Here is a 27,425-nt window from a genome sequence, read left to right on the forward strand (position 1 = left end):
TTTAGATTATACCTAGGTGCTGGATCATATGATAATTCTGTTTAACTTTTTGAGGAATGACCGAATTGTTTTGCACAGCCATTTTACATTGTTACAGCAATGCAAAAGTGTTCCAATTTTTCCACATCTTTGCCAACACTTGTCACTTGTTATTTTCCTTTTTCAATAATAGCCATCCTAATGGGTGTGAAGTTGATATCTCATTGTGCTTTTGATGTGCATTTCCCTAATGATTAGTGATGTTGAGCATCTTTTATTGGTCATTTGTATATTATTTTTTGAGAAATGTCTGTTCAAGTCCTTTGCCTATTTTTGAATTCGGTTATTTTTTTTTGTTGAATTTTAGGAATTATTTATATATTCTGGATACCAGACCCTTATCAGATATATTGTGACTATTTTCTCCCATTCTCAGGGTTGTCTTTTCACTTTGTTGACAGTGTCCTTTGATGCACAAAACTTTTTAACTTTGATGAAATACAATTTATCTTATTTTGTTGTTGCCTGTGCTTTCGGCGTAATATCCAAGAAATCATTGCTGAATTCAATGTCATGAAAATTTCCCTTATATTTTAGGAGTTTTATAGTTGTAGTTCTTAGCTTTAGGTCTTTGATCCATTTTGAGTTAATATTTGTATATGGTGTAAAGTAAGGGTCCACTTCATTCTTTTGCATGTGAATATCCAGTTTCCCCAAATGCGTTTCATTTTGAAATAATCTCCCCCTCCCATTTTTTTCTTCCCCCTGGTTTTGAGTTACTACTCTCAATTGAATAGTAAAACCAATTCTATACTTTTTTTTTTCCTCCTCTTCAGACTTTTGAAAACCATAGAGGGAAGTGTCTCCTCTCCAATAGGAAATCTGCTCCCTGTTAGGCTCCCTGTAGGGCCCCGTTATGCCCTAGTTGAGCTTAAATAACCATGTAGAAATAATTGCAGTTACCAGGCAACATACCCCTCCTCCTGTGTCAAACGCTTGGTGAAGACAAGTGCTATTAGCAGCTTAGGGGAGAAAAAAGAGGAGCTGTATTCCTTCAGTTTGGGGACCCATACTCAGCCAGATTGTAGGCAAAGGGCTTAAAAGGAAGGATGTTAGATCATGGGTTTTGGAATCAGAGATGTATGTTCAAATTCTAGCTTTTCTCCTTTATAGCTGTGTGCCCTTGAGCGTTCTAATGGTTAACTTTCCTGAGCTCTGTTTTCTCTATCTTTAAAATGAGAATAATTCTCAGGGCTGGCTGGCGGTCTCTAGTCTCTGCCCACTAAAAAAAAAAAAAAAAAAAGCTTATACTACTGAAAAGTCTATTTTTCCTTAAATCTGAAGATCAGGAATCTTTGCAGGAGCACGCGCTATCACACCCGGCACCTTGTTCGACGACTAATTGCACTTCCAGGTGATCCAAGACCTCTGGTCTCTGGACTCCCAGATAGTACAGCGATGGGAGGTAAGAATGAGACACCATGCATGCTAAGTCATCAGCACAGAGCCTGGCACTTAGGAAGCGCTAAGTCAATGGTAGCTGAGTTGTGGACGCTCTCAGTTTCCCCATCCGTAAAATGAACGATTTAGCTCAGTTGATCCATTCTCGGACCTTGAGTAAATCAGATTTTCCAGGCAGATGCGGAAACGCACGTCAGAAGGAAATAGGAGAACTGGCAACGCTGTGCCCAGGTCCAGATTTAGCACTGTAAGCACCGCCACCGGCTGCACCTATCCGACCTAGCCCATTAGCTGCCGGAAGTGTCAGGCAGAGGGTACCCGGAGCAGCCGGGGGAGGAGCTTAGACAGCTCCGCCCACACACGCTCCGCGTTCTTCATTGGCGCTGTGAGTTCGAGCTCGTGACGTCACGCGCGTGCGACCAGCGTGTAAAAGGGGGCGTGTCCCGCCGAGAAGCTAGGGACAAGATGGCGGTGTCCGTGAGGCTGGGTTGTTTGAGGTTGCTGCGCGGGGTCGCGCCGTGGCGGAGCAGGTACAGCTGCTTGGGGACCTGCCGGGGGGTGGCCCGAGCCAAACTGGGGTCTGGAGAGAGGAATCGTTTCTCTGTCGCGGGCTCGCCCTGAGCAGAGCTCGAGTGGAGACGTAGGCACTCACCTTAACCTGGAGCTCTCGAGCAGGTGCGACTGCCGCCGGGTAGGGCGTTCCGCGTCTATCCTAAGCGCTCTCTCCTTGCCCTTTTCACAAGGGACAAAAAACAAAGATATAAACAAAAAGACCCAACCAGTGAAATAGGCTGTGTGCCCGCCACTTATAGCCGAGGCAGGGCTGGACTCCTCTTTCTCAGGGATTCGTGTTGCTGGGAGGGGCGGCGTGATGTGGGAAGAGCACTGGACTGGGAATCGGGCGGCTTTCACTTCGGATTCTTGGTCTTTGAAGCGAGAGGGTTGGACTCGGTTATCTCAAAATCGTCCATGATGGAAATGGGGTCTTAGTTACCCTGGTGACTCCCAACTCTTAGGTTGTTAGAGGGGTCATCTAAATCAACCTCTTTTTGGAGTTAGCAAAATTGAGGCCATGAGAGAGGAAGGGACTTGCTCAGTTTCACCCGGCCAGTTAGTAGCAGAGCCGGGACCCCTACCCGGATACCTCTGTCTCTCTCAGGCAAGGACCTTTCCCTCAGGCTGCCCACCGTGAGGACATTCATTATTCGAAATAGCTTATGTAAGAACCAGCTTGGGAACATTTGGACTCTCAGAAAATGGATTAAAATGTTGGTAGCTATGACTCAGAGTCTGCTGTTCCGTGTCATTTCAAAGAGCTAAGGTTTGAGAGACACACAGTACTTTTGTGTTTCAGGCAAGCTTCATTTTGTCAGCGTTGACCAAAGCTTGCGCTGTAATTTTGGGAAGTAAGGACACGGGTTTCGGACTGAAAGGGAACAGAAACTGTCATTGCCCTGAACAGGAAGCTTCACTCTATTATTAACTACTCAGAAATGGTGTAACTTTCTCAGGAGGGGGCTCTGCAATGTGATGGTAACTGTTAGGACTTGGACAGGAGAGTCTCTGTGGTTTTAATATTGTTACCAGGTGTGCTGTTTATGAGTCAGTAGTGAAATCATCTAAAATGTGTCATAAGTTGTGTCATAAGTTGGAAAGACTAAAAAATGACCCTCCTAAAATTTTTTCTTTTTTTGGTTTTTGTTTAACGATGGTGAGGAGGATGTACTTCACTCATTATCATTTAAAAAGGGAAAGGGAAAAAGAGTCATAACTTTAGTACCAGTGTAGGTAGATAAGACGGGATTTAGGTGCAATTTAAGGAGGGTGAGGATTTGGGTACAATAAGAACTCAGTTTTCAAAGGTATTACATATCCAGGTGGGAACTATATTTAGATGCAGAAAAACCCCGAAAGAGAACATTTCCATGATCTTTAAGTAAAGCAGTGTCTGTGAGACATATGTTTGAAATCCTCATATTGCAGGGAAGTTTTTCAGTACCTGGGTGATAGGTGACAGGTGAGAGAACCAAAAGAAGGCAATTATGGGTGATAATTTAGGGCCATGTTTCCCAAATTTGTTTGATGAAAAAATGGGGTGGGTGTTTATCAGAAAAAGAGAGTCCCAGGTATATCCCCCAATACTGCCAAATTCAGGTTCAGTAGATGTAGGTTGGGGCCCCGGCAGCTGTGTTCTTTACACGTGTCCTGGATGATTCTTAGGTTCAGGCAAGTATGGACATAGTGCCCAAGGAGTGGTTGCTTGTGCAAGACTTTCCTTCAGGAATACTTATGACATTCCTACCACTGCCAACTGCAGTGCCAGGGATCGGGAGGGGGAGGGAGAGCAGGGGAAGAGAGAGGAATTAAAAGATATAGGCCTCATGTTTAAAGAACTTTACAGTTTAGTAGCAGAGCAAGGAAACATTACTAAATAATATGAGATAGAACGTGGAATGAGGCCTTCAAGAGGCCTGCCCGTTCATTTTCAGAACTTTCACAGTTCTAAAAAGCAGGAGAGACACAAGGACTATAGTTAGTGTTACCACCAGGGGTGATGTTAAAAATAATTTAAAACTATGACAGTGTGGACACAAACCATTCAGAGTGGTCACAGACAGTTAATATGGCCATCCCAGTGTGTGCCAGCTGAATATCAACTCTGTTACTTTTAATAATAGTAATATGTAACTAGGTGCCAGGGCCTGGGCTTAAGGTTTTATGTGATTGTCTCATTTATTCCTAATGAGGTAGGTCCTGTTTCTACAGGTGGAGAAACTGAGGCTTAAGATTAGTTAAGAAATGCCTTAAGGTCACACAGCTAATTAATAAGTGGCAGGATGGAGATTTGAGCCCCATAATCAGACTTGAGTGCTTAATCCTGGGCTTTAATTGCCCTCTTGCAGGAGGCCCACGTGAGTTCACCATGTAGACGGTACATGTGATTGAACCTAGCCAGCCGTTCATTTCTCTGAAGCTTAATCTCACTGCTGAGATTGAGGTCCAGGGGGAAGACAGACAAACCCCTGCATTTGAGGGGTACAGACAGTAAACAAATGAGTGAATATATATAAAATCTGTTCATTTCGGGTAGTGAGAAGTGTTACGAAGAAAAATAAAGGCAGGTAATTAAGGGGTTAGAGAACGCTCCAGAGGGACAACTTTTGGGCTTGTGGTGAGGAGAAACCAACCAGGAGGAAGCATTTGAGCAGAGAACTGAATGAGGAGGGACTGAGCCAGCTGGAGGGGTATGCCCAGCAGAGCAAACAGCAAATGCAGAGGCATGAGTGTGCAAGGAATGGGGGCAGGTGAGTGAGAAGGGAAGCAGCAGGAGGTCTGAGGGTTCAGCGAGGACCACTTACATAGGGTCTCGTCTTATTTTCTGTTTTGAAAAGGTCACTCTGGCTGTTCTGTGGTGAATGGGACACAGAAGCCAAGCAGGGAGAACAGGCTAGTGCAGTCCTTCAGTGCAGTGATAGATCTGGTGGCTCAGGCCAGAGTGAGAGTGGTGGCAGAGAAGTAGGCAGATACGGGTATATTTTGAAGGTAGAGACTTCATGCCTTGTCACTGGATTGAATGTGGATAGTGAGAAAGAAAGGACTTACAAAAGGAGTCCCTAGGGTTTTGACTTGTGCAGTTGGGTGAATGGTGGTGCCTTTTTTCTAAGATGGTATATTAATTATAGCAGTGTTGCTGTGGTAACAGGTAAACTCCAGCATCTCAGTGATTTAACACAGTAAAAGTGTTGGTCTCAATCATGTAAAGTCCCAGTGGGTGCTCCTGATCTGCAGGACAGCAGTGATTTGAGGACCCATCTCCTGACATCTTTAACACATGGCTTCCAAAGGTCTGCATGTTTGCATCAAACAGGCTGAAACCGGACAGCCTGGGAAGCCTGAATGGTTCTTACAGTGGTTAGAACTCAGTTATGTGGCCACACCCTATTGCAAGGGAGGCTGGGAAATGTAGTCTGTTGGGTAGAGGAAGTGGATTTAATAACCATCTGGCTAGTCTCTGCCACAGATGGACAACTCTGGGGGTGGAGCAGGTTGAACGGGAGTGAGGGAGTGTCAGGAATTCTGTTCTGGACAAACTCAGTTTGAGGTGATTCAGAGTGGGGATGTTGGGTAGCCAGGTGGAAATATGGTCCAGAGGTCTTTGAAGGAGCAGCGAGGGAGTCCTCAGTATCTGGCTATTTAAAGCTGCAGGACTGGGTGAACATGTCTCAGGGAGAGCACAGACAGAGAAGAGGTCTGAACCCTGGGCACGGCAGCTGTTTGAAGTTAGGGAGAGGCTGGAGAGGTAGGAAGATCAGGGTCCCAAAGGCTAAATGTGTTTCAAGAAGGAGAAAGTGAATGAAGTCAAAAGATACAACTTATAAAATACCTAAGTCCTGCGGATGTAATGTGCAGCATGGTGACTACAGTTAACAATACTGTATTGTATATTTAAAAGTTGCTAAGAGAGTAGATCTTTTTCATCACAGGAAAAAAGTTTTTGTAAATATGTATGGTGAGGGATGTTAACTAGACTTATTGTGGTGATCCTTTCACAATATATGCAAATAGGGAATAATGTTGTACATCTGAAACTAATATAATGTTACATGTCAATTATACCTCAGTGGGGGAAAAAAAAGGAGGAAGGGCTCACCAGTGGCAGATGCTGCTGAGAAGTCACATAACACGAGGTCCAAGAAATATGTGTTGGGGTTGACAATGTGGAAGTTGGTGACCTTGACAAGAGATGAGGTGGTGGGAACAAAAGCCTGGTTGAGTGGGATGAAGAGAGGGGGGGAGGGGAGGAAGTGATGACAGGGAACATTGCTCTTTTAAAGAGCCTGCAGTGGGGTGGACAGTGTTTCTGTAAGATTGGAGAAAGTACAACATTTATATGAGGATAGGAATGATCCAGGAATGAAAGACAAGCTGATGCAACTGGGGCGTTTGCCAGGCACTTGTTCCAGGAGCTGGGGCTACAGCAGTGGACAAGAGACCAAGACTCTGCTCTCAGGAAGATCCGTATGCAAACCAGCCACCTGAGTGCCGTGCATTGGGTTACAGTGGATAAATGATTATCTCCCACTTGTACCTCCCCCAGCCCACACCCCCTTCCCCACAAAAAAAGCCTTTTTCAACAGTCTGCAAACGTTCTTTCAGTTAGGGGGTTCAGCAGCAATTCTGGAACACACAATGTAGCAGTGTGCACAACACAACAATACAGCCTTTAGTCAGATTTTACACTTCTTGTTCTTATTCCGTTTGGAAAGCAGGGTTTTAGGCACTTAGCTTTTGCAGTGGGAGTGCCCAGTCTAAGAGATGAGCATTGTTCACTGCTGAAAGAACATTCAGATACTGCAACACACCCTCCTTTGTGTTAATAACTGTCCATCCACCTGGCCTCTGAGGGGGTGGTGATTGTCATGGTCCCAGCCTTGTTCTCCATACAGACCTTGCTTGCCTGTAGGAGAATCAGAGTCATCATGTTACCACCATGCTGTGAGAGTGTTGTTAAGTCAAGGAAATTTCATGTGAAAAAACGAAGGTGTTTAAATCTGATAAAATCTACAGGATGTCTGTGTGAGACATAACTACTGACTATCCATGAATGTCAATATCATTGTATGAAAGTCATAAATGCAGTTCTGTTCTCCACAGAAATAGCAGTTTAGACATTTATAGAGTAAATTTCTGCTTCTCTCATAAAGGGCTTCAAGGGAAAAAAAACACTGACAAGGACATAGTTTCTTTACTTTAGATTTCAGGCCAATATTTGGGGGAACTTAAGTGCTATCTGAATTGAAGGTGGGGTGTTTGCTTTTTGATTAAGGAGAGAGCCAGTTCACTAAAAATTCATTCATGCTTTCCTTGGGTAACTGGGTAACTGGGTATATGTCCAGTTTCCCTGGGTGAAGAGGAAACAAAGAAGAGAAAGAATCGGAAATAATATTTTCTTAGAGCTTGAAGCCATGAAAGTAGTCATTTTTTTCTCAGAATGCCTGAAAACCCTCTTCACTCTTTGAAAGTAGCTTTTGTGGCAAAGTAGCCACAAATATTAATTTAAAAATTCCAAACCAGTTGAGCCTTCCAAACTCAAAGTAGATTAGAATAGTTCAGCCTGGTTTGTGTCATTTCTTTTCCAGGGCAAACATTTAAAGTTTAAAATTTTAGGGAATTCACTGGTGGTCCAGTGATTAGTAGGACTCCACACTTCCTGCTGCAGGTACCATGGGTTCGATCCTGCAAGCTGCGGCGCAGCCAAAAAAAAAAAAAAAAAAAGTTTGAAATTTCAACCACTTTATTAGGTTCTTTAATGAGTAGGGGTTAGAGGCTACAAGGCTGTGTATAGCTCTTTGTTTGTGGTGAGGAAACGTATGGCTTTGTGTAAGTGCCGGGTTTACTTCTTATTATGCTCTTATACTTAATTAAGAAAAGAGCAGCTTTGTGTGTGAAAAAATTTTAGACTTACAGAGAAGTTATAAAAATAGTACAGAGTATTCCCAAATACCCTGTCCTCTGATTCCCCAAATATCAACTATATTTGCTTTATCATTCTCTCTCCCTTTTTTTCTCTTTGTGAGTGTGTGTTGGTATATATTTTTTTCTGAAACACTTGATGCCCCTTTACCTTTAAATATTTGAGCCCTTTTTGTATAAGGACGTTTTCTTATGAAAACCACAGTACAATGGTCAAAACCAGGAAATTAACACAGACACAATACTATTATTGAATCTATAGACTATATTCAAATTTTAGAAGTTGATCCACTAATTTCTTTTTAATTAAAAAAATATTTAATGCTTCATTTTTGCTTGATTGTAGGCGCCGTCACTGTGAAGACATTGCCCTGAGCCATTTCCTTCAGTCCTTAGGGAAGCTGCCTCTCAGAACCTTTTCCACAAGTAAGTAGCAATTAGAGGCAATGCTGGCCTCTCTGCTTCAGTTTGTCAGTAAATTGGGATAAACACAGCACATATTTCATAGGGTTGTTGTTAGAATCAGATGGAATTGTGCTTGCAAAGTGCTTAGAGTACCTGGCGTGTAGGTACCACTGAAGCATTATCTGCTGTTATCTGATTGTTCTTACTGGCTGTGTAGTATTCCGTCGCATGACTGTACTGTTTGGTGTTGGACATTTAAGTTGCTCCTAGTCTTTTCCTATTACAGACAGTTCTGTACTAACATATTTTTGTGCATCCTCAGGATAAATTTGTAGACTTAGAATTACTGGATCAAAAGGTTTATGTATTATATAATTTGGTATTTAAGCCAAATTACTCTTCAGAGAAGGTTGTCCCAGTTTACACTCCTCTGAGCAGGATGTGCTCATGAGTACATCAGTTCCCCACACCCTCATCAGCACTGGATTATGAACTTTTTGGATCTTGTAAGCAGCTATTTGAACCTGTACAAAAATGTATATTGTCTTTATTAACTAAAAATCCTTTTTATTCTATCATACTGGAGGCTATTTTTGACTGTCCAGTAATCATACCTTGGGAATAAAATGAGATGGTTAATGAGAATAAAAACAAAAGGCTTATTAAGGTAGTTAATAGGGGCACATCTGGGTGTTACTTATTTAATTAGGACTTGCAGGCTGGAACACAGGAATCACTTGAAGGGTTCAGGGGGAGCCTCAGAAATCAAGCCAGAATCTTGGATCTGCAGAAAAGCTGTGCTTTTTTAAAGTGACAAATGCAGCAGAGAGGCGGTCAGGAGTGGAGGGCACCCTCTGCTTACTACTTCCTGTTGGAGGAGTAAAGTAAGCCTGTGGAAGGTAAGAGAAAGACCTATAGTTGAAGAAAGGTCCAGTGTAGCAGAAGCATGCAGGAGAGTGTGACCAGTCAGCCTAGGGTGCTGGTTCAGTGCAGGTAGGGAGTGTACAACAGTTCTCTCATCATCAAATATTTCAGAAAGAGGGAAAAAAAATGTTTCTTGCTTTTTGACAAGATTTTCTGGTCAGAGGTAGAATATTTAGTTGTTAAGTAGTAAGGGTTCATTAGGAGTAATCAGAAAATGGAGGAGATTAATGACATCTATACTTGTTCATTTAAAAAAAAGAAACAGGGCTTCCCTGGTGGCGCAGTGGTTGAGAGTCCGCCTGCCGATGCAGGGGACACGGGTTCGTGCCCTGGTCCAGGAAGATCCCACATGCCGCGGAGCGGCTGGGCCCGTGAGCCATGGCTGCTGAGCCTGTGCGTCCGGAGCCTGTGCTCCGCAATGGGAGAGGCCACAACAGTGAGAGGCCTGTGTACCGCAAAAATAAATAAATAAATAAAAAATAAAAAAAGAAAAATAAAAAAAGAAACAGCAGGAAATTCCCTGACAGTCCAGTGGTCAGGACTCCACGCTCTCACTGCTGAGGACCCAGGTTCAATCCCTGGTTGGGGAACTAAAATCCCACAAGCCTCTCGGCACGGCCAAAAAAAAGAAAGAAAGAAAGAAAAAGAAACAGCAACAACCAAAAGGTGGTGGAGGGACAGGGACAAATGGGCAGGATGATTTCCTTCCATTGGAAGCCAAGGACAGGATGAAGGTTTTGTGCAGGCTACTGAGAAATCAGCTCTTGAGATTTTGTTTTAACAATAATTGAGATACAATTTTCATACCATAAAGTTCACCCTTTTAAGTACGCAATTCAGTGTTTTTTTTTATACTTACAGAGTTGTACAACCATTAGCACTACCTAATTTTAGAATATTTTCATTCCCTCCTCGTCCCCCCCACAATAGTAGCACTTGATCCATTAAACTGTCACTCCCCATTTCTCCCTACCCCTAGTCCCTGGCACCCACTAACCTACTTTATATCTCTCTAGTATGTTTCCTATACCAGACACTTCATATAAGTGGAATCATACAATATGCAGCCTTTTGTGGCTGACTTCTTTTACATAATGTATTCAGGGTTCATGTGTAGCATGTGTCATTACTTCATTCCTTTTTTCCTTTTTTATTATCAATATTCCATTGTATTGGTGTACTACTTTTTTATTCATTTGTCAGTTGATGGACATTTGGGTTATTTTCACTTTTTGGCTATTACGAATAATGCTGCTGTGGAGCATGCATGACAAATTTTTGTGTAGATGTATGTTTCACTTCCCTAAGAGCTGAATTGCTAGGTCATGTGGTAATTTTATGTTTAACATTTTGAAGAACTGAAGCCCCATTTTACAATCCCATCAGCAGTGTATGCGTGTTCCAGTTTCTCCACATCCTTACCAACAATTATCTGTCTTTTTGATAAAACCATCCTAGTGGGTGTGAAGTTGTATCTCATCATGGTTTTGATTTGCATTTCCCTGATTACTAATGATGTATTGGTTTGCTAGGGCTACTGGAACAGAGTACCACAAACTGAGTGGCTTAAACGGTAGAAATTTATTCTCCCATAGTTCTGGAGACGAGAGGTCCAAGATCAAGGTGTCATAGGGCTGCTTCCTTCTGAGGGGTGTGAGGGAGAGCCTCTTGTCTAGCTTCTGATGGATTGCTGGCAATATTTGGCTTTTTTGGCTTGTATTATAGAAGCATCACCCCGATCCCTGCCTTCGTCTTCAGATAGCATTCTCCCTGTGTGCGTGTCTGTCTCCAAATTTTCTCTTTTTATTTTTTAATTTATTTTTTAAAAATTTATTTACTTATTTGTTTTCTGGCTGCGTCGGGTCTTAGTTGCAGCATGCAGGATCCTTCATTGCGGCGCATGGGCTCTTCGCTTTGTTGCTGTGCGTGCACAGGCTCCTCTCTAGTTGTGGCGCTTGGGCTCAGTGGTTGTGGTGCGTGGGCTTAGTTGCCCTGTGGCATGTGGGATTTTAGTTCCCCAACCAGGGATCGAACTTGTGTCCCCTGTATTGTAAGACAGATTCTTATCCACTGGACTACCAGGGAAGCCCCCAAATTTTCTCTTTTTATAAGCACACTAGTCATATTGGATTAGGGCCCACTGTGCTGACCTTATGTTAACTTGATTACCTCTGTAGAGACCTTTTATCCAAGCAAGGTCACATTCTGAGGTGCTAAGGGTTAGGACTTAAGCATATGAATTTTAGGGGGACATAATTCAACCATAACAGATGTTGAGCATCTTTACATGTGCTTACTGGCCACTCATATATCTTCTTTGGAGAAATATCTATTCAAATTCTTAGTACGTTTTAAAATTGGACTATTTATCTTTTATCGTTGAATTGTTAGAGCTTACGAGATTTTGCATTTGGGAGAATACTACTGTCCAGTCAGAACTGGGCCTGGATCGTAAAAGTAAAATCAGAGAGCCTGCGTGAGAAATGGTACCTGTCCCAGTCCTGGCCCTGTTGGTATCCAGCGGGGCAACCTGGATTCGTTTCTTGACCTCTTTGCAATTCAATGTTTTCATCTTAAATTCTGTAATTATGGTGGCATTTGGGGTGCACTGTAGTGTCACAGGAAAGAAGCTTGTACCTTACTAGATAGAATTTGGAGGCAGCAGGGTCTTTGCAGTGACTCAGGGCTGCACCTCCCTGTCAGATCCCTTCCGGGTCCAGTCAGCTTTGCTGAGGGCTTTTCCCAGCCCTCCTGTTGGTGCTGTGTTTGCGTGACTCATACCCATCCCTTTTCTCAGGCTCAAAATTTTCCTGCTTTTTGTTACAGATGCCAGAAAAGTCCACACTGCCCCTGCCCGAACCTTGTCCCTGCTGCGCCCCCTGCTCTTTTTGGTCACGACGGGTGGCGGGTACGCAGGTTACCGGCAGTATGAGAAGTACCAGGAGCGAGAATGGGAGAAGCTGGGCTTGGAGATCCCGCCCAAACTTGCTGGTCACTGGGAGGTAACAGGATGGAACCACCTTGGGTTCTCATGGAGCACAACTGCCTGTCACTTTGTAAATTGCTCCAAAGTTAAACTGTTTGAAAAAGTGAAATGTGCTTTCTTGGAGCTCACATCTCCAGTGGTTTTGGGGCTATTACAGAAGTTATACCTTGGGCATCATGTTCGGCTTCCCTCTGTCTCCAGATCCACCCCTGGTCTCCCCAAGGCCTCCGAGTGGAAATTTCCTGCTGTTGAAATATTCAGAGCTCGTGCCTTATACTCAGGCTGGCGTCCTGACAGTTCACGCCTTCTCAAGTCTGAGGATGAGCTGGAAGGGTTGGACTTTTGTGATGTGGATAAGTTCTCACCAGAGACCAGACTGAAATCATCAAATTCCTTTATCGTTACTGCTCAAAATGCTCTCCCCGCAATTGGGCCATGCAGTTGGGGCGGCCTTCGGTGTCGTTGTACCTTGTGTGATACGTAATGAACTGTCTTACTCATCTGTGCTTCCTGAGGCCCAGGATATCTGACTCAGAGCAGACATTCAGTAAATACTGAAATTGAATATAAAGGTGTAAGTTTAAAAATTGCTTTCTTTTTACCCATAATTTAACAAGTGAAATATCTGAAATATCAATAGACCCTGATAGCTTGGGCAACAGAGGGGGTGAAAGCAGAGACGATGGTATTTGGGATGATGCATTTGGATTTCCCCATGAGCTGCGCCATATCAGTAATCCAGCTCAGCTGCACCCAGCAGCCAGGGTCCCAGTCCTGAAGGCAGGTTCTAACCATGCTCCTAGTAGCTGTGTGGACTTGGACACGTCACTTGCCAAGTTTTCTGTTTTTTGGTTGTATATTACAGAGTCCTTTTTTACAGAATTGTATAGTATGTGAGTCATACTTTTTAAGTATGCTGAACACTGTTTCCCATAACATTGGTTGTTTCCTCTGTAAACATATCCTTCTCCTTCAAACTAGTAAAGTACTTGTTAAGACTGTGATTCATGACCCCACTCCAGTGTTAAACCCAAGCTGGCTTCGCTCTGACCCCAGGCATCTGTCAGGCTGACCCACCTGGTGACATGCCCACCTGCTTTCAGGAAATTCCCACTCATTTCAAAGGTATCCCAAGAGAATCTACATTTGGAAGAAATTTGCTGCTTCCTCATTCATAAAAGACTAATATCAGTAGTTTTTCATAGCATCCACTGTTTGTATAATTGGGATTACTGCCATATATGAGTCAATACCTGAAAAATGATTATTTGTAAAGAGGACAGGGTTGATTAGCTTCTAAGTTCTAGGCTCTGGACAGTGACAGGACACAGGAGCAGAGTGGCCTAGTACAGTGAGAAGTCTGAAGCCCCTGTTGGTAAAGAACTGGGCTTAAGTTAGGTCCTGTTCTTTCGGTGGAATAAGATGCCTCCTGGGTTTGCAAGTTGGGCAACATTTCATTTATGAAGGGGAAATGGTCTGGGCTCAGAGTAGATGCTGTAAGATTTCAGGAGAGGCAGCAGGTTTGGGGGGGAGGGGCAGGTTTGGGGGGCAGTTCTTGAATGGGCAGATGGGGGCTGGATCTTAGTCCCACCCCCGGCTCTACCTAATCACTGACACCTCATATGAAAAATGAGAGAGTACCCCAGTCTGGCTGATCCTCAGAATTGTTTGGGGAGCTTTAATGATATGGACTCTTTGGTCTCAGCTCACTCTAGAGATTTAGAAACTTTGGGCAAGGCTTCAAGATCTTTGTTCTTAACAAGGCCCTGCGGGTGATTCTCATAAGTCAGATTTAGGAATCATGGGCAGATGAGCTGTAAGGGTCCCTTCAGGGCTCCATTAGTATGTGGCAGGTGAAAATTTCTGGTGGCGATTTTGCTGGAATATAATCCCTTCCTATCCCTGAAGTCAAGTCTGGCATCTCCAGAGCTAAGAAAGAAGACAGGTTGGAAGTTACTGCTGAGATGGCCTCTGGGGTCAGTGGCACAGTTGAGGTGACTGGGTGATTTTTTCTTACCAAATAGTGTTTTCTGGGTTTCCAGGAGACAGACGTGGGCTGTATAGCCATCCCCACACATGAAGCCTTCCTATTAGCCCCTCTTGGTCAGAGTGCCAGCAGGAAGCCTTTGTCCTTTCCTAGCTTGTGAATTTCTCTTGTTGCAGAGAACCCTCTGGTCTTCCCTCTGTATCAAAACTCTCAAGAGCATGGTTGTAGTACCTTATGTTGAACAGCACCTTGCAGTTTTTCTGAACCCTTTTAGTTACAGCAGTTCACTGAGGTAGGAAGGGCAGGTGTTAGAGCTATTTTACAAATGGAAAGACTAGTTGGTGGCAGAATAGGTTCCAGAACAGAGGTCTCTCGATGCCAAATGCCGTACTCTTGGAACAATAAATACCATGTTGCTCATAGAAGGTGCTCTTAGTATAGGAGCTCGACGGTGGCAGTGAGAGATGGAGGGAGGGCTTGCTGTGTATTTGAGGTACCTCCATTCTCTGGGGCTGACTGTTTAAAATGGGAGGTGAATTTGAGTGGCCTGACTTGAACAGTTGTCTGCGACAATGTGACGAGCATTCACATTATCCACCGCCCCCCCGCCCAGCCCCCAGCACAGCACTCCTGAAGAATTCATGCTCACATCTTTCCTTCATGTAAATAGAATTTCCTCTTTTTTTTTTTAATTTTCTCTTTTTGGTAACAGTTTAGAGGAAACCATAACTCCAAAATCTATGCTGCCTCACTCCCTGCAGGCTGTCCTCTGGGCTGGGGTGGGTGCAGCGCTCACGTAGGAGCAGTAAGGAGGGAGGGACAGGGTGTCAGGAGACTTGAGATCTGGGCACCAGCAACTGCGAGGCCTTGGGTGAGTTGTGTCACCTTGGGGCTTCTGTTTTTACACATTTAAGAAAATGTTTCTAAGATTTTTGCCTGATCTAAGATTCATGTTGTTTTTATGGTAGAAAAGAAGAAAAAAAAAGTTCATGCAGGGACTTCCCTGGTGGCAAAGTGGTTAAGAATCCGCCTGCCAATGCAGGGGACATGGGTTTGAGCCCTGGTCCGGGAAAATCCCACATGCCGCAGAGCAACTAAGCCTGTGCGCCACAGCTACTGAGCCTGCGCTCTAGAGCCCGCAAGCCACAACTACTGAGCCCGCGTGCCACAACTACTGAAGCCTGTGCGCCTAGAGCCTGTGCTCTACAACAAGAGAAGCCACTGCAATGAGAAGCCCGTGCTCCGCAGCAAGAGAAGCCACTGCAATGAGAAGCCTGCGCACTGCGACGAAGAGTAGCCCCTGCTCGCCACAACTAGAGAAAGCCTGCGCGCAGCAAAGAAGACCCAATGCAGCAATCAATCAATCAATAAATTTATAAAATTTAAAAAAAAAAGTTCATGCAATCTGCTGAGTAGAAATGAAACCTGTGTGTTTGCTGCTGTGGGATTAAAGGGAATTCTGTAACTAGCAACAAAGTAACCTGTTAAGGAGAGTGGAGTCTCTGGAAGCTTTCAGGAGCATCCAGGTTCCAGTAGCTCCACTCTTTCTCTCTCTATATATATGGCATCACTTTCCCCAATGTGGAAATAGCTTTGTCCTTTATCTACTTATAAAGATGTGTTCATCTACAAAAAATAAGGAAGTGTTGCAAAATATGAAGATGAAAAGAGTTGATGACCTGTAATCCTACAACCCACAGGAAACCAGTTAACATTTTGGTGAACATCACCCTTCTAAGCTTTTGGCTCTGTTTAGGAGTATGTATTGTTAAATTAATTTTTATTTTTAGTAAGATAGTTTAAAAATTTTAAATAAAATATGATCATGTGAAAATTCAAATAGTAAAGAAGGGATTACATAAAAATGAGCCTTCCACTCTCCACCCCGTCTGCTAATCCCATTCCTGCTCTCCAGAAGCAAGCAAGAGTTTTTCATGTTTTTTTTTAAATTTATTTGTTTATTTTATTTTTGGCTGTGTTGTGTTTTCATTGCTGTGGGCGGTCTTTCTCTAGTTGCAGCAAGCGGGGGCTACTCTTCGTTGTGGTGTGCAGACTTCTCATTGCGGTGGCTTCTCTTGTTGCGGAGCATGGGCTCTAGGCATGTGGGCTTCAGTAGTTGCAGCACGCAGGCTCGGTAGTTGTGGTTCACGGGCTCTAGAGCGCAGGCTCAGTAGTTGTGGCGCATGGGCTTAGTTGCTCCGCAGCATGTGGGATCTTCCCAGACCAGGGCTCGAACGTGTGTCCCTTGCATTGGCAGGCGGATTCTTAACCACTGCACCACCAGGGAAGCCCCAAGCAAGAATTTTTAACATTTCTTGTGTATCTTCCAGAAAGTCCCTCCATACTTACATATTTATTGAAAGTTGATTTAATTTTTTTCCAATTTCATTGAGAAACAATTGATATATATCACTGTATATGTTTAAGGTGTACAGCATGATAGCTTGATACATTGTGAAATGATTACCACAGTAGGTTCAGCTAATATCCATCATCTCATATAGATACAATAAAAAGAAAATAAAGAAGAAAAGAAAAAAGGAAAAAAAAAGTTTCTCCTTGTGATGAGAACTCTTAGGATTAACTCTCTTAATTTTCCTGTATGTTAATACAGCAGTGGTAACTATAGTCATCATATTGTACATTACATCCCTAGTACTTATTTCTCTTATATCTGGAAGTTTGTACCTTTTGGCCACCTTCCTCTAATTCCCCGCTCCCCCTCCTCCTCAGTCTGATCTGTTTTTCTGAGTTTGGTGGGATTTTTTGTTTTGTTTTTTGTAAGATTCCACATATAAGTGAGATCATATGGTATTTGTCTTTTTTTGTCTGAGTCATTCCACTTAGCATAATGCCTTTAAGGTCCATCCATGTTGTCGCAAATGGTAGAATTTCCTTATTTTTTATGGCTGATTCCATTGTAAATATGACTCCATTGTAAATATATACACCATAACTTCTTTATTCATTCATCACTTGATGGACACTTAAGTTGTTTCCACGTCTTGGCTACTGTAAATAATGCTACTGTGGTGATTTAATTTCTTTTTTTAAAAAAAATTTATTTATTCTTTGCTGCATTGAGTCTTCGTTGCTGAGCGTGGGCTTTCTCTAGTTGCAGAGAGCAGGGACTACTCTTCGTTCTGGTGTGCCGGCTTCTCATTGTGGTGGCTTCTCTTGTTGCAGAACACAGGCTTTAGGCACGGGCTTCAGTAGTTGTGGCTCGCGGGGTCTAGAGCACAGACTCAGTAGCTGTGGCGCACAGGATTAGTTGCTCTGCGGCATGTGGGATCTTCCCTGACCAGGGCTCAAACCCATGTCCCCTGCATTGGCAGGTGGATTCTTAACCGTTGTGCCACCAGGGAAGCCCTGATTCAATTTCTAAGTCGACTTTACTGAGGTATTGTTTACATGCAATAAAACCCTTTTTAAGCATATAATTCATTGGTTTTAATAAATATATAGACTTGTGTAATCACAACCACACTGGAGATATAAAATATGCATCCCTTTGCAGTCAGTATCCACCCATGGTTCCAGGCAATCACTGGTCTGCTTCCTATCACTATAGATGAGATTTTTCTTTTAAGAAATTTTATTTAAATGGAATGTACTCTGTTCTGTGTGGTTTATTTCACTGACCATAATGTTGAAATTCATTCCTCTTTATTGCTGAATAGTATTTCATTGGGTGGGTATGCCACAGTTTTTTTTTTAATTTTACTTATTTATTTTTGGTTGTGTTGGGTCTTCGTTGCTGTGCACGGGCTTTCTCTAGTTGCGTGAGCGGGGCTTCTCTTCATTGTGGTGCGCGGGCTTCTCGTTGCAGTGTTTTCTCTTCTTGTGGAGCACGGGCTCTAGGCACGTGGGCTCCAGTAGTTATGGCACGAGGGCTCAGTAGTTGTGGCTCTCGGGCTCTAGAGTGCAGGCTCAGTAGTTGTGGTGCACGGGCTTAGTTGTTCTGCAGCATGTGGGATCTTCCCGGACCAGGGCTCGAACGCGTGTCCCCTGCATTGGCAGGAGGATTTTTAACCACTGTGCCACCAAGGAAGCCCCACATATTATTTTTAACCCTTCATCTGTTGGTGGACATTTGGGTTGTTTGCATCTTTTGACTATTATGTATAAAGTCTATATGAATATTTGTGTTTAAGTCTTTGTGTAGACATTTGTTTTCATTTCTTTTGTGTAAATACCTAAAAGTACAATTACTATTCATAGGTAACTGTGTATTTATAAGAAACCACCAAACTGTTTTGAAAGTATTAATAGTTTTACCATTTTGTATTCCCATTAGCAATATATGAAAATTTCTGTAATGTTATTAGATTCACTTATTCTAGTAGCTTTTTGTAGAAATTTTCATTGAAGACATTCTGGTTTTCATTTTGGAAGTTTCAAGTTGTTCTTTTTTATGTCTTCCATTTCTCTCATTATGATCATATTTTCCCGTAAATCTTTGAGCATATTGTGCTTGTTTATTTAGCTGTCTCAAAGTCCTTTTCTCCTTTTCATCATCTTCTGTCATTTTGGGGTCTATTTCTTTTTCTTTTTTTCAAAAAATAAATTTATTTATTTATTTTTGGCTGCATTGGGTCTTCGTTGCTGTGCGCGGGCTTTCTCTAGTTGCGGTGAGTGGGGGCTACTCTTCGTTGCAGTGCGTGGGCTTCTCATTGCGGTGGCTTCTTTTGTTGCGGAGCACAGGCTCTAGGTGTGCAGGCTTCAGTAGTTGTGGTGCACGGGCTCAGTAGTTGTGGTGCACGGGCTCAGTAGTTGTGGCTTGTGTGCTCTAGAGCTCAGGCTCAGTAGTTGTGGCATACGGGCTTAGTTGCTCCATGGCATGTGGGATCTTTCTGGACCAGCAATGGAACCCATGTTCCCTGCATTGTATTTTTGGCTGCGTTGGGTCTTTATTGCTGCACGCGGGCTTTCTCTAGTTGCGGCAGCAGGGGTACTCTTTTGTTGTGGTGCGCAGGCTTCTTGTTGAGGTGGCTTCTCTTGTTGCAGAGCACGGGCTCTAGGTGCACGGGCTTCAGTAGTTGTGGCTCATGAGCTCTAGAACACAGGCTCAGTAGTTGTGGCATACGGTCTTAGTTGCTCTGCGGCATGTGGGATCTTCCCGGACCAGGGCTCGAACCCGTGTCGCCTGCATTGGCAGGCAGATTCTTAACCACTACGCCACCAGTGAAGCCCCATCATATTGTTTTGCAACCATTACCACTATCCGTTCCTAGAACTTTTTCATCATCTCAAACAGAAGCTTTGTACCTTTTAAATAATATTCCCTAGTCTACCTCCCACCCAACCCCCTTAAGCGCTGTTCTACTCTGTCTCTGTGAAGACTGTTCTAGGTTCTTCATATTAGTGGAATCATACATTTGTCTTTTGGTGTCTGGCTTATTATTTCACTTACCAGATTTTCAAGATTCATCCATGTTTAAAGCATGTTTCAGAGTTTCTTTCCTTTTTAAGGCTGAATAGTATTCCATTTTATGGATGGACCATGTTTTGTTTATCATCTATTGATAGATAGTGGGTTGTTTCCACTTTGGCTGTTGGAATAGTGCTTCTGTGAGCATTGGTGTACAAGTATCTGCTTGAGTCTTTGCTTTCAGTTCTTTTGGGCGTATAACTAGGAGTGGAGTTTCTGGATCATATGGTCAATCTATGTTTAACTTTTTGAGGAACTGCCAAACTTTTCCACAGTGGCTGTACCATTTTATATTCCAATTCGCATTGTATGAGGATTCCACTTTCTCCACATCCTCACCAACACCTTTTTTTAAAAAAATTTTTGAATTTTATTTATTTTTTTATGCAGCAGGTTCTTATTAGTCATCAATTTTATACACATCAGTGTATACATGTCAGTCCCAATCGCCCAATTCATCACACCACCATCCCCACCCTGCCCGCCGCTTTCCCCCCTTGGTGTCCATATGTTTGTTCTCTACGTCTGTGTCTCAACTTTTGCTCTGCAAACTGGTTCATCTGTACCATTTTTCTAGGTTCCACATACATGCATTAATATACGATATTTGTTTTTCTCTTTCTGACTTACTTCACTCTGTACGACAGTCTCTAGATCCATCCACGTCTCAACAAATGACCCAATTTCATTCCTTTTTATGGCTGAGTAATATTCCATTGTATGTATGTACCACATCTTCTTTATCCATTCGTCTGTCAATGGGCATTTAGGTTGCTTTCATGACCTAGCTGTTGTAAATAGTGCTGCAATGAACATTGGGGTGCATGTGTCTTTTTGAATTATGGTTTTCTCTGGGTATATGCCCAAGAATGGGATTGCTGGATCATATGGTAATTCTATTTTTAGTTTTTTAAGGAACCTCCATACTGTTCTCCATAGTGGCTGTATCAATTTACATTCCCACCAACAGTGCAAGAGGGTTCCCTTTTCTCCACACCCTCTCCAGCATTTGTTGTTTGTAGATTTTCTGATGATGCCCATTCTAACTTGTGTGAAGTGATACCTCATTGTAATTTTTTTTTTTTTTTTGCGGTATGCGGGCCTCTCACTGTTGTGGCCTCTCTCGTTGCGAAGCACAGGCTCCGGACGCACAGGCTCAGTGGCCATGGCTCACGGGCCCAGCCGCTCTGCGGCATGTGGGATCCTCCTGGACCAGGGCACGAACCCGTGTCCCCTGCACTGGCAGGTGGACTCCCAACCACTACGCCACCAGGGAAGCCCCTCATTGTAATTTTTGATTTTCATTTCTCTGATAATTAGTGATGTTGAGCAGGTTTTCATGTGCTTCTTGGCCGTCTGTATGTCTTCTTTGGAGAAATGTCTATTTAGGTCTTCTGCCCATTTTTGGATTGGGTTGTTTGTTTTTTTAATATTGAGCTGCATGAGCTGTTTATATATTTTGGAGATTAATCCTTTGTCCGTTGATTCATTTGCAAATATTTTCTCCCATTCTGAGGGTTGTCTTTTCGTCTTGTTTATAGTTTCCTTTGCTGTGCAAAAGCTTTTAAGTTTCATTAGGTCCCATTTGTTTATTTTTGTTTTTATTTCCATTACTCTAGGAGGTGGATCAAAAAAGATCTTGCTGTGATTTATGTCAAAGAGTGTTCTTCCTATGTTTTCCTCTAGGAGTTTTATAGTGTCTGGTCTTACATTTAGGTCTCTAATCCACCTTTTAATTTTTTTATAATAGCCATCCTAATGGGTGTGAAATTGTATCTCATTGAGGTTTGGATTTTCATTTCCTAATGACTAGTAATGTTGAGCATCCTTTCACATGCTTATTGGCTATTTATATATCTTTGGAGAAACGTCTATTCAAGCCCTTAGTCCATTTTTAAAAATATTTATTTATTTATGGCTGCGTTGGGTCTTCGGTGCTGCACGCGGGCTTTCTCTAGTTGTGGCGAGCGGGGGCTACTCTTTGTTGTGGTGCGCGAGCTTCTCATTACGGTGGCTTCTCTTGCTGCAGAGCACGGGCTCAAGAGCACAGGTTCAGTAGTTGTGGTGCATGGGCTTTGTTGCTCTGTGGTGCGTGAGATCTTCCCAGACCAGGGCTTGAACCCATGTCCCCTGTATTGGCAGGTGGATTCTTTTTTTTTTTATTATTTTTTTTATTTATTTGGTTGCACCGGGTTTTAGTTGCGGCACGCATGTGGGATCCAGTTCCCCGGCCAGGGATCGAACCCAGGCCCCCTGCATTGGGAGCATGGAGTCCTAACCACTGTACCACCAGGGAAGTCCCGGCAGGTGGATTCTTAACCACTGCACCACCAGGGAAGTCCCCCTTTGTCCATTTTTGAATTGTGTGGTTTTTCGTTGCTGAGTTGCAGGAGTTCTTTATTTTTCTGAATACTAGACCCTTATCTGGTATATGTATTTGCAAATATTTTTCTCCTATTCTATGGCTTATCTTTTTACTCTCTTGATCATATCTTTTGATGAAGTCCAATTTATCTATTTATACTTTTATTTCTTGTGTTTCTGGTGTCATATCTAAGAAATCATTTCTGAATCCGGTGTCATGATTTTCTCCTGTTTTCCTCTAAGAATTTTATAGTTTTAAGTCTTATGTTTAGGTCTTTGATCCATTTTGAGTTGTTTTTTTATATCGTGTAAGGTTAAGTATCTGACTTCATTCATGGGGATGTGCAGTTTTCCCAGCACATTCCCATTGAATGGTCTTGGCCCCCTTCTGGAAGTCAGTCTCATTCTCTTGTAAATGACAGAGGTGATGTAACGCTCTGACAGAATGTTGGAGAACTGGGAGGACAGTCATGATTCCCATCCCTTCTCACCTGACGACTTGTTGCATAATCACGGGCTTTATTTTTCACTTGATGTCTGTCTGTTTTTTTAAATGGATATACAGTTGACCCTTGAACAATGCGGGTGTTAGCGGCACTGACTCCCCTCCCCCCAGCGACTGAAAATATGCGTATAACTTTACAGGCCGCTCTCGGTATGCGTGGCTTCACATCCTCCAATTACGTAGTACTGTAGTACGTATTTATTGAAAAAAGTCTGCTTATAAGTGAACCTACGCATTCAAACCTGTGTTGTTCAGGGGTCAGCTACTCCTGTTTTGTATCTTGCCTTTTTTACCTTATACATATTGCTACGTATGATGATTTTGCAAGACTTCATGTAACTACATACGTTAAGTGGCTCTGCTACCATAGTGGATTCTGGTGCCCTGGTGGTTTTTACCATCGTGATTAACGTTGTAGAGCACATCTTTGCACGTAGGCCTTTTCCTCAGGCTGAATGCCTCAGTGTAGAATTGCTGTCTGAAGGGGTCTGGGCACCTGCACGATTTTTGCTACATGTTTGCCGTCTAAAACTATTGTACCTGTTTGTAATAGGCATTGTTGGGTATATGAACCACACTGGGTGTTACTGAAACAGTTGTCATAGATGAACACCATTCCTCTCTTCTTGCATTTGCTGCTTCATTCAACAGATCTTTGAGCTCCTTCCATATGCCAGGCCCTGTTGAGATGCTGGGGATCCACTGGTAGAGCTAGAGCTCCCATCCTCAGAGAGCTTCCCTTATTAGGGGCTGAGATAGCTGAGAAACAGATGGACACATGGACATGTCTAGTGGTTGAAAGGCCGTGGAGAGAACATAGGTAAAGGGCACAGTGTCTCAGGCTGGGGCAGAGCTGGGCTGGGACCAAGGCAGTCAGGGAAGGAAGGAAGGCCCCGCTTAGTGCCGTGTGGGCTGAGAGGGCATCTGAGGGGCCAGGAGAGTGGTCCAAGTAGAGGCTTGAGATGGATAGAGAACACTTGTCTCTGTTTAGGGAGAACAAAGAGCCCCTGTGGCTGGAGGCACAGAAGGCAGGAAGGTAGGAGGGCAGGAGGACCCGTGGCGCCAGCTCAGCCTGTCCTCTGAGCGAGTGCTGAGTGATCTGGGTTCTGATCCAGTTGTCTTGGCTGCTATGGAGACAGATTAGGGGACCTGTTGGGAGGCTCTGACAGGATCCCAGCAAGAGAAGGTGGTGGCCTGGATCAGAGTGGGGAGCAGTGGAGTTGGGGCAGGGGGGAGGCACTCGATTCTGGTATTTTTTTTATTGAAGTATAGTTGATGTACAGTATAAGTTACAGGTGTGCAATATAGTGATTCATAATTTTTAAAGGTTAAACTCCTTTTAAGGTTATTATAAACTATTGGCTATATTCCCTATGTTGTACAGTATATTCTTGCAACTTATTTAATTCATTAACTTATTTATTTTTGGCTGTGTTCGGTCTTCGTTGCCGTGTGCGGGCTTTCTCTAGTTGTGGCTAGCGGGGACTACTCTTCATTGCACTGCGCGGGCTTCTCATTCTTCTCATTGCGGTGGCTTCTCTTGTGGCGGAGCGTGGTCTCTAGGCATGTGGGCTTCAGTAGTTGTGGCACGCGGGCTCAGTAGTTGTGGCACGCGGGCTCAGTAGTTGTGGCTCTCGGGCTCTAGAGTGCAGGTTCAGTAGTTGTGGCACACAGGCTTAGTTGCTCCGTGGCATGTGGGATCTTCCCGGACCGGGGCTCGAACCCGTGTCTCCTGCATTGGGCAGGCAGATTCATAACCATTGCGTCACCAGGGAAGTCCTTGTAACTTATTTTATACCTAATAGTTTGTACCTCTTACTCTCCTATCCCAATATTCCTCCCCACCCACACTCCCCTGCCACTGGTAACCACTAGTTCTCTATATCTGTGAGTTTGCTTCTTTTTTGTTATATTCACTAGTTTGCTGTATTTTTTAGATTCCACATTCGATTCTGGGTATGTTTTGAGGGGAGAGTGGACAGGATGCACTGATGGATTGCATACAAGGGGAGAGAGAAATTGAAAATGACTCGTGAGTTTTGACTTGAATGGATGCGAGGGGTGGAGTAGCTCTTTACTGAGAGCAGTGGAGGAAATAGGGAACATCAAGAATCATACCTTAATACAGTTTGTAATTTGCTTTTCTTTAAATGTGAGTCCACTTCAACATTTTCATGTGTTTATTCTCTGTCTATACTGGCTCAGAGTATTTGTAAGTTTAACGTTTAGTCTGAATAGCACGGAACAAGGAATCCACCACATTCCTCTGGCTCTGGTCAGACCAGGAGTACGCCCTGCCCTTAGAACTGGAGCCTCGAGCAGGCCGAGTGCCGCGCATGAAGGAGGGGACGCTTCCATGAGTTTCTTTTCAGGAACTCATGGTGTCCTTCCTGAAAAAGGTCAGGGTTTGGGGTCAAAGAGCCCGGCTACCTTATTTGGGCTACCTGGGCCTGGCGTTTGGCCTCAGTGGGGAGGGTGGTCGCCACCAGGCCTCTCTGGAGAACTGGCTTCAAGGGAGCAACACTGACCGGAGCTGGAAGGCCACCGCCTGTGCCCGAGCATCGCAGTCTGCGTTTGTGTGGCAGCTATGATTTCAGATATGCTGTCCTTTTTGGCCCTATAAGTCAAAGGGGGGAACAGACCTTCATAAGTGCTTCTTACCAAGAGGGGTTGAAGGTGTGTAGCGTCTGTAAGCCCAGGTCACCAGGTGACCTGGATGGCAGGTGTGTATGGGGGGAGTGCCCAGGTGTGCCGCCCCCCTCCCGCCGGGGTTTCCTGTTCCATGAAGGGTGGCATCTGGTGGCAGATTTCCCTTGGTCTCTGGTGCTTCTGAGGAGTCCTTTTTGCCTTCACGGGTCTTGAGGACAGAGGTGCAGGTGGTGGGGAAGCTGGCCTGGTAGAAAGGGGGGCCCTTTGGGGAAGAAGCCGTCCATGTGTCCCTCCTCCTGCAAACCAAGGAGCTGACTCTGCAGAGATGGGGCCCTAGGCTGCAGAGTGGGCTGTGGTCATCGGAGGGCTGCTGCCTGGACAGGAGGGAGGGGTTCGGCTCGGAACTGCCCCACCCGCCTCATGAAGCAGGAGTGGTGGGCATGATGCTGCCTCAGGGCCAGAGAGGCGCTGTGTGCTGAGTGTGGTCTTGAGTTTTTCTCCCTAGTAGAATTTAGAGGTTTTTCTGTGGCTTAAAGCAAAGTCTTCCAGTATTTTATTGTGAACACTTTTGAACAGAGTAGAAAAGTTGAGAGAATTGTTACCCACACACACTGCTTGAGTGACCAGTTATTAATGTTTCCTTGTATCTGCTTTGTGCATATGTACAGACTCTCCTCTGAGCCACTGAAAGTACATAGCAGACATTATGAAACTTCACCCCTAAACACTTCAGTCCACATCTGAGCACATCTGGTTTGTTATCATCTCGTCTGGCCATGGGGTGCGTTAGCACTGCTTCCTTGTTTCTGCCCTCAGTTTAGTATTTTTTAAATGTGAGGTGTGACTTTACAGTTCTGAAAAGGAATAAAGCCAGATCAGCCTGTCAGGTCTCCCACGTCGCTCACCGCTACCCTGTCGATCTGCACTTGGCATTTCCTTCGCTCCACGAGTCCATGACCTTGGACAGTGTAGAACATGTTTTGCATGTTTTTAAACTTCCTGTAATTTTTATAGCTTTATTGTTCCCCTCTGTGAACAGGCTGCTGTTAAATGAGAATGACATAGGTGTAAATAAATACCTGGTCCTATGCTGGCAGGGGGTGGAGATTCAGTAAGTACTATTTTACCTCTTACCTAATAGGTGTTGAGAAGACAGTTCTGGATGTTAAAATGGGCAGACAGTCAAGTTGGTGGGAAGTAGACCCTGCTGCCTGCCCAGCTCTGACCTCAGAGAATCCTGGCCTCATTCCAGGGCAGGAGGACATCTCAAGGCCTCAGGGACCTCCTTCGTGGTATGTGCCAGGAGCTGTGGCAGCCACTCCAGCCTTTCCTCTCCCTTGCCTCCTCCAGCCCAAGGGGGTGCTCTGTGCCTGCACCACTAAGGGGAAAGGGAATGGACAAGGCTGGGCTCCTGCCTGGAGGGAGCTTTCTGCTGGGCTTCCTTACCCTGCTGCACCCTCCTCGCTGCCTGGGTGGCAGAGAAGTCATCTGGGCTGGTGGGATTGCTAGGAAACATTCGAGAACACGAAGGGAGAATTTGGCAGGGCTGTGAGAAGCCTTCAGATGAAGGAATCACCTGAGGGTAGTCCGTGCTTGTCTGGGCTCCTGCCCAGGCTTCTGTGAGGCTGATAACCTGCCCCTGGCTCCTCGTGCCAGCCTTGGGACACCGACCATCACCTCTCTTCTTCGAGGGGCCTCCATCGGCCCCCAGGGAATGAGAATTAACAGAGAGCACCTGCCACCCCTGCCCCGCCACTCCCTTCTGTCCTCTGGCACAGCAGGGCACGGAGTTCACTCTGCAAGGAGCGGGGGAGTGGCAGTGGGTTGCCTGAGGAGGTTGGCCTGTCCACGGGTGCTGCGGCCAAGTGGCCTGGGGCCTGCAGAGCCTCGCAGTGGCACTAGGTGGCACTCCCGCCCAGGGGAGTCCAAAGAAGGTGGGAGGACTAGAAATTAAGGACCAAGTGTGGGTGGCCGGAAGGGACCTCGTTTGGGCTGGGAGAGTAAACTTTCCAAGGGGGTTTTTCTTACTCCCAGAAATTATGTTGAGTATTGTCTGGAATATTGTCCAGAAGGCATTTCCCTCCTGAGATGTACGTGGTGGAGGGCAGGTTAGAAGGCTGGGCGGGCTAATCTCAGGGCAGACCTGTGGGCTGGTTTATGAGTTTCCTAGACACCAGTCAGCCTGAGAGGCTTTGAATGATTACAGAGGAGTTCTGGTCCACGTGGAGCGGCCTAGTTGGTCATTTTACAGTGGAGAGCA

At 44.4% G+C, this 27,425-nt stretch overlaps 1 protein-coding gene across 3 annotated transcripts in view; it reads left to right on the forward strand.

Annotated features, from left to right (window-relative positions):
* Positions 1–1,885: 1,885 nt before the first annotated feature.
* The window catches only part of PISD (phosphatidylserine decarboxylase), a 37,152-nt gene continuing 11,612 nt past the window's right edge, over positions 1,886–27,425 (forward strand). Inside the window, exons 1-3 of one of the 3 annotated variants that reach the window (XM_060170606.1) lie at positions 1,886–1,970; positions 8,261–8,340; positions 12,070–12,245. In XM_060170606.1, coding sequence (XP_060026589.1) covers positions 1,906–1,970; positions 8,261–8,340; positions 12,070–12,245 — 321 coding nt within the window. In that variant the 5' untranslated portion in view covers positions 1,886–1,905. The remainder of the gene's footprint in view (positions 1,971–8,260; positions 8,341–12,069; positions 12,246–27,425) is intronic. The other 2 variants (XM_060170605.1, XM_060170609.1) reach the window with 2 other exon arrangements.

The sequence above is a fragment of the Lagenorhynchus albirostris genome, chromosome 14 (genome assembly GCF_949774975.1).
Source record: "Lagenorhynchus albirostris chromosome 14, mLagAlb1.1, whole genome shotgun sequence".
NCBI classification, from domain to species: Eukaryota; Metazoa; Chordata; class Mammalia; order Artiodactyla; family Delphinidae; genus Lagenorhynchus; species Lagenorhynchus albirostris.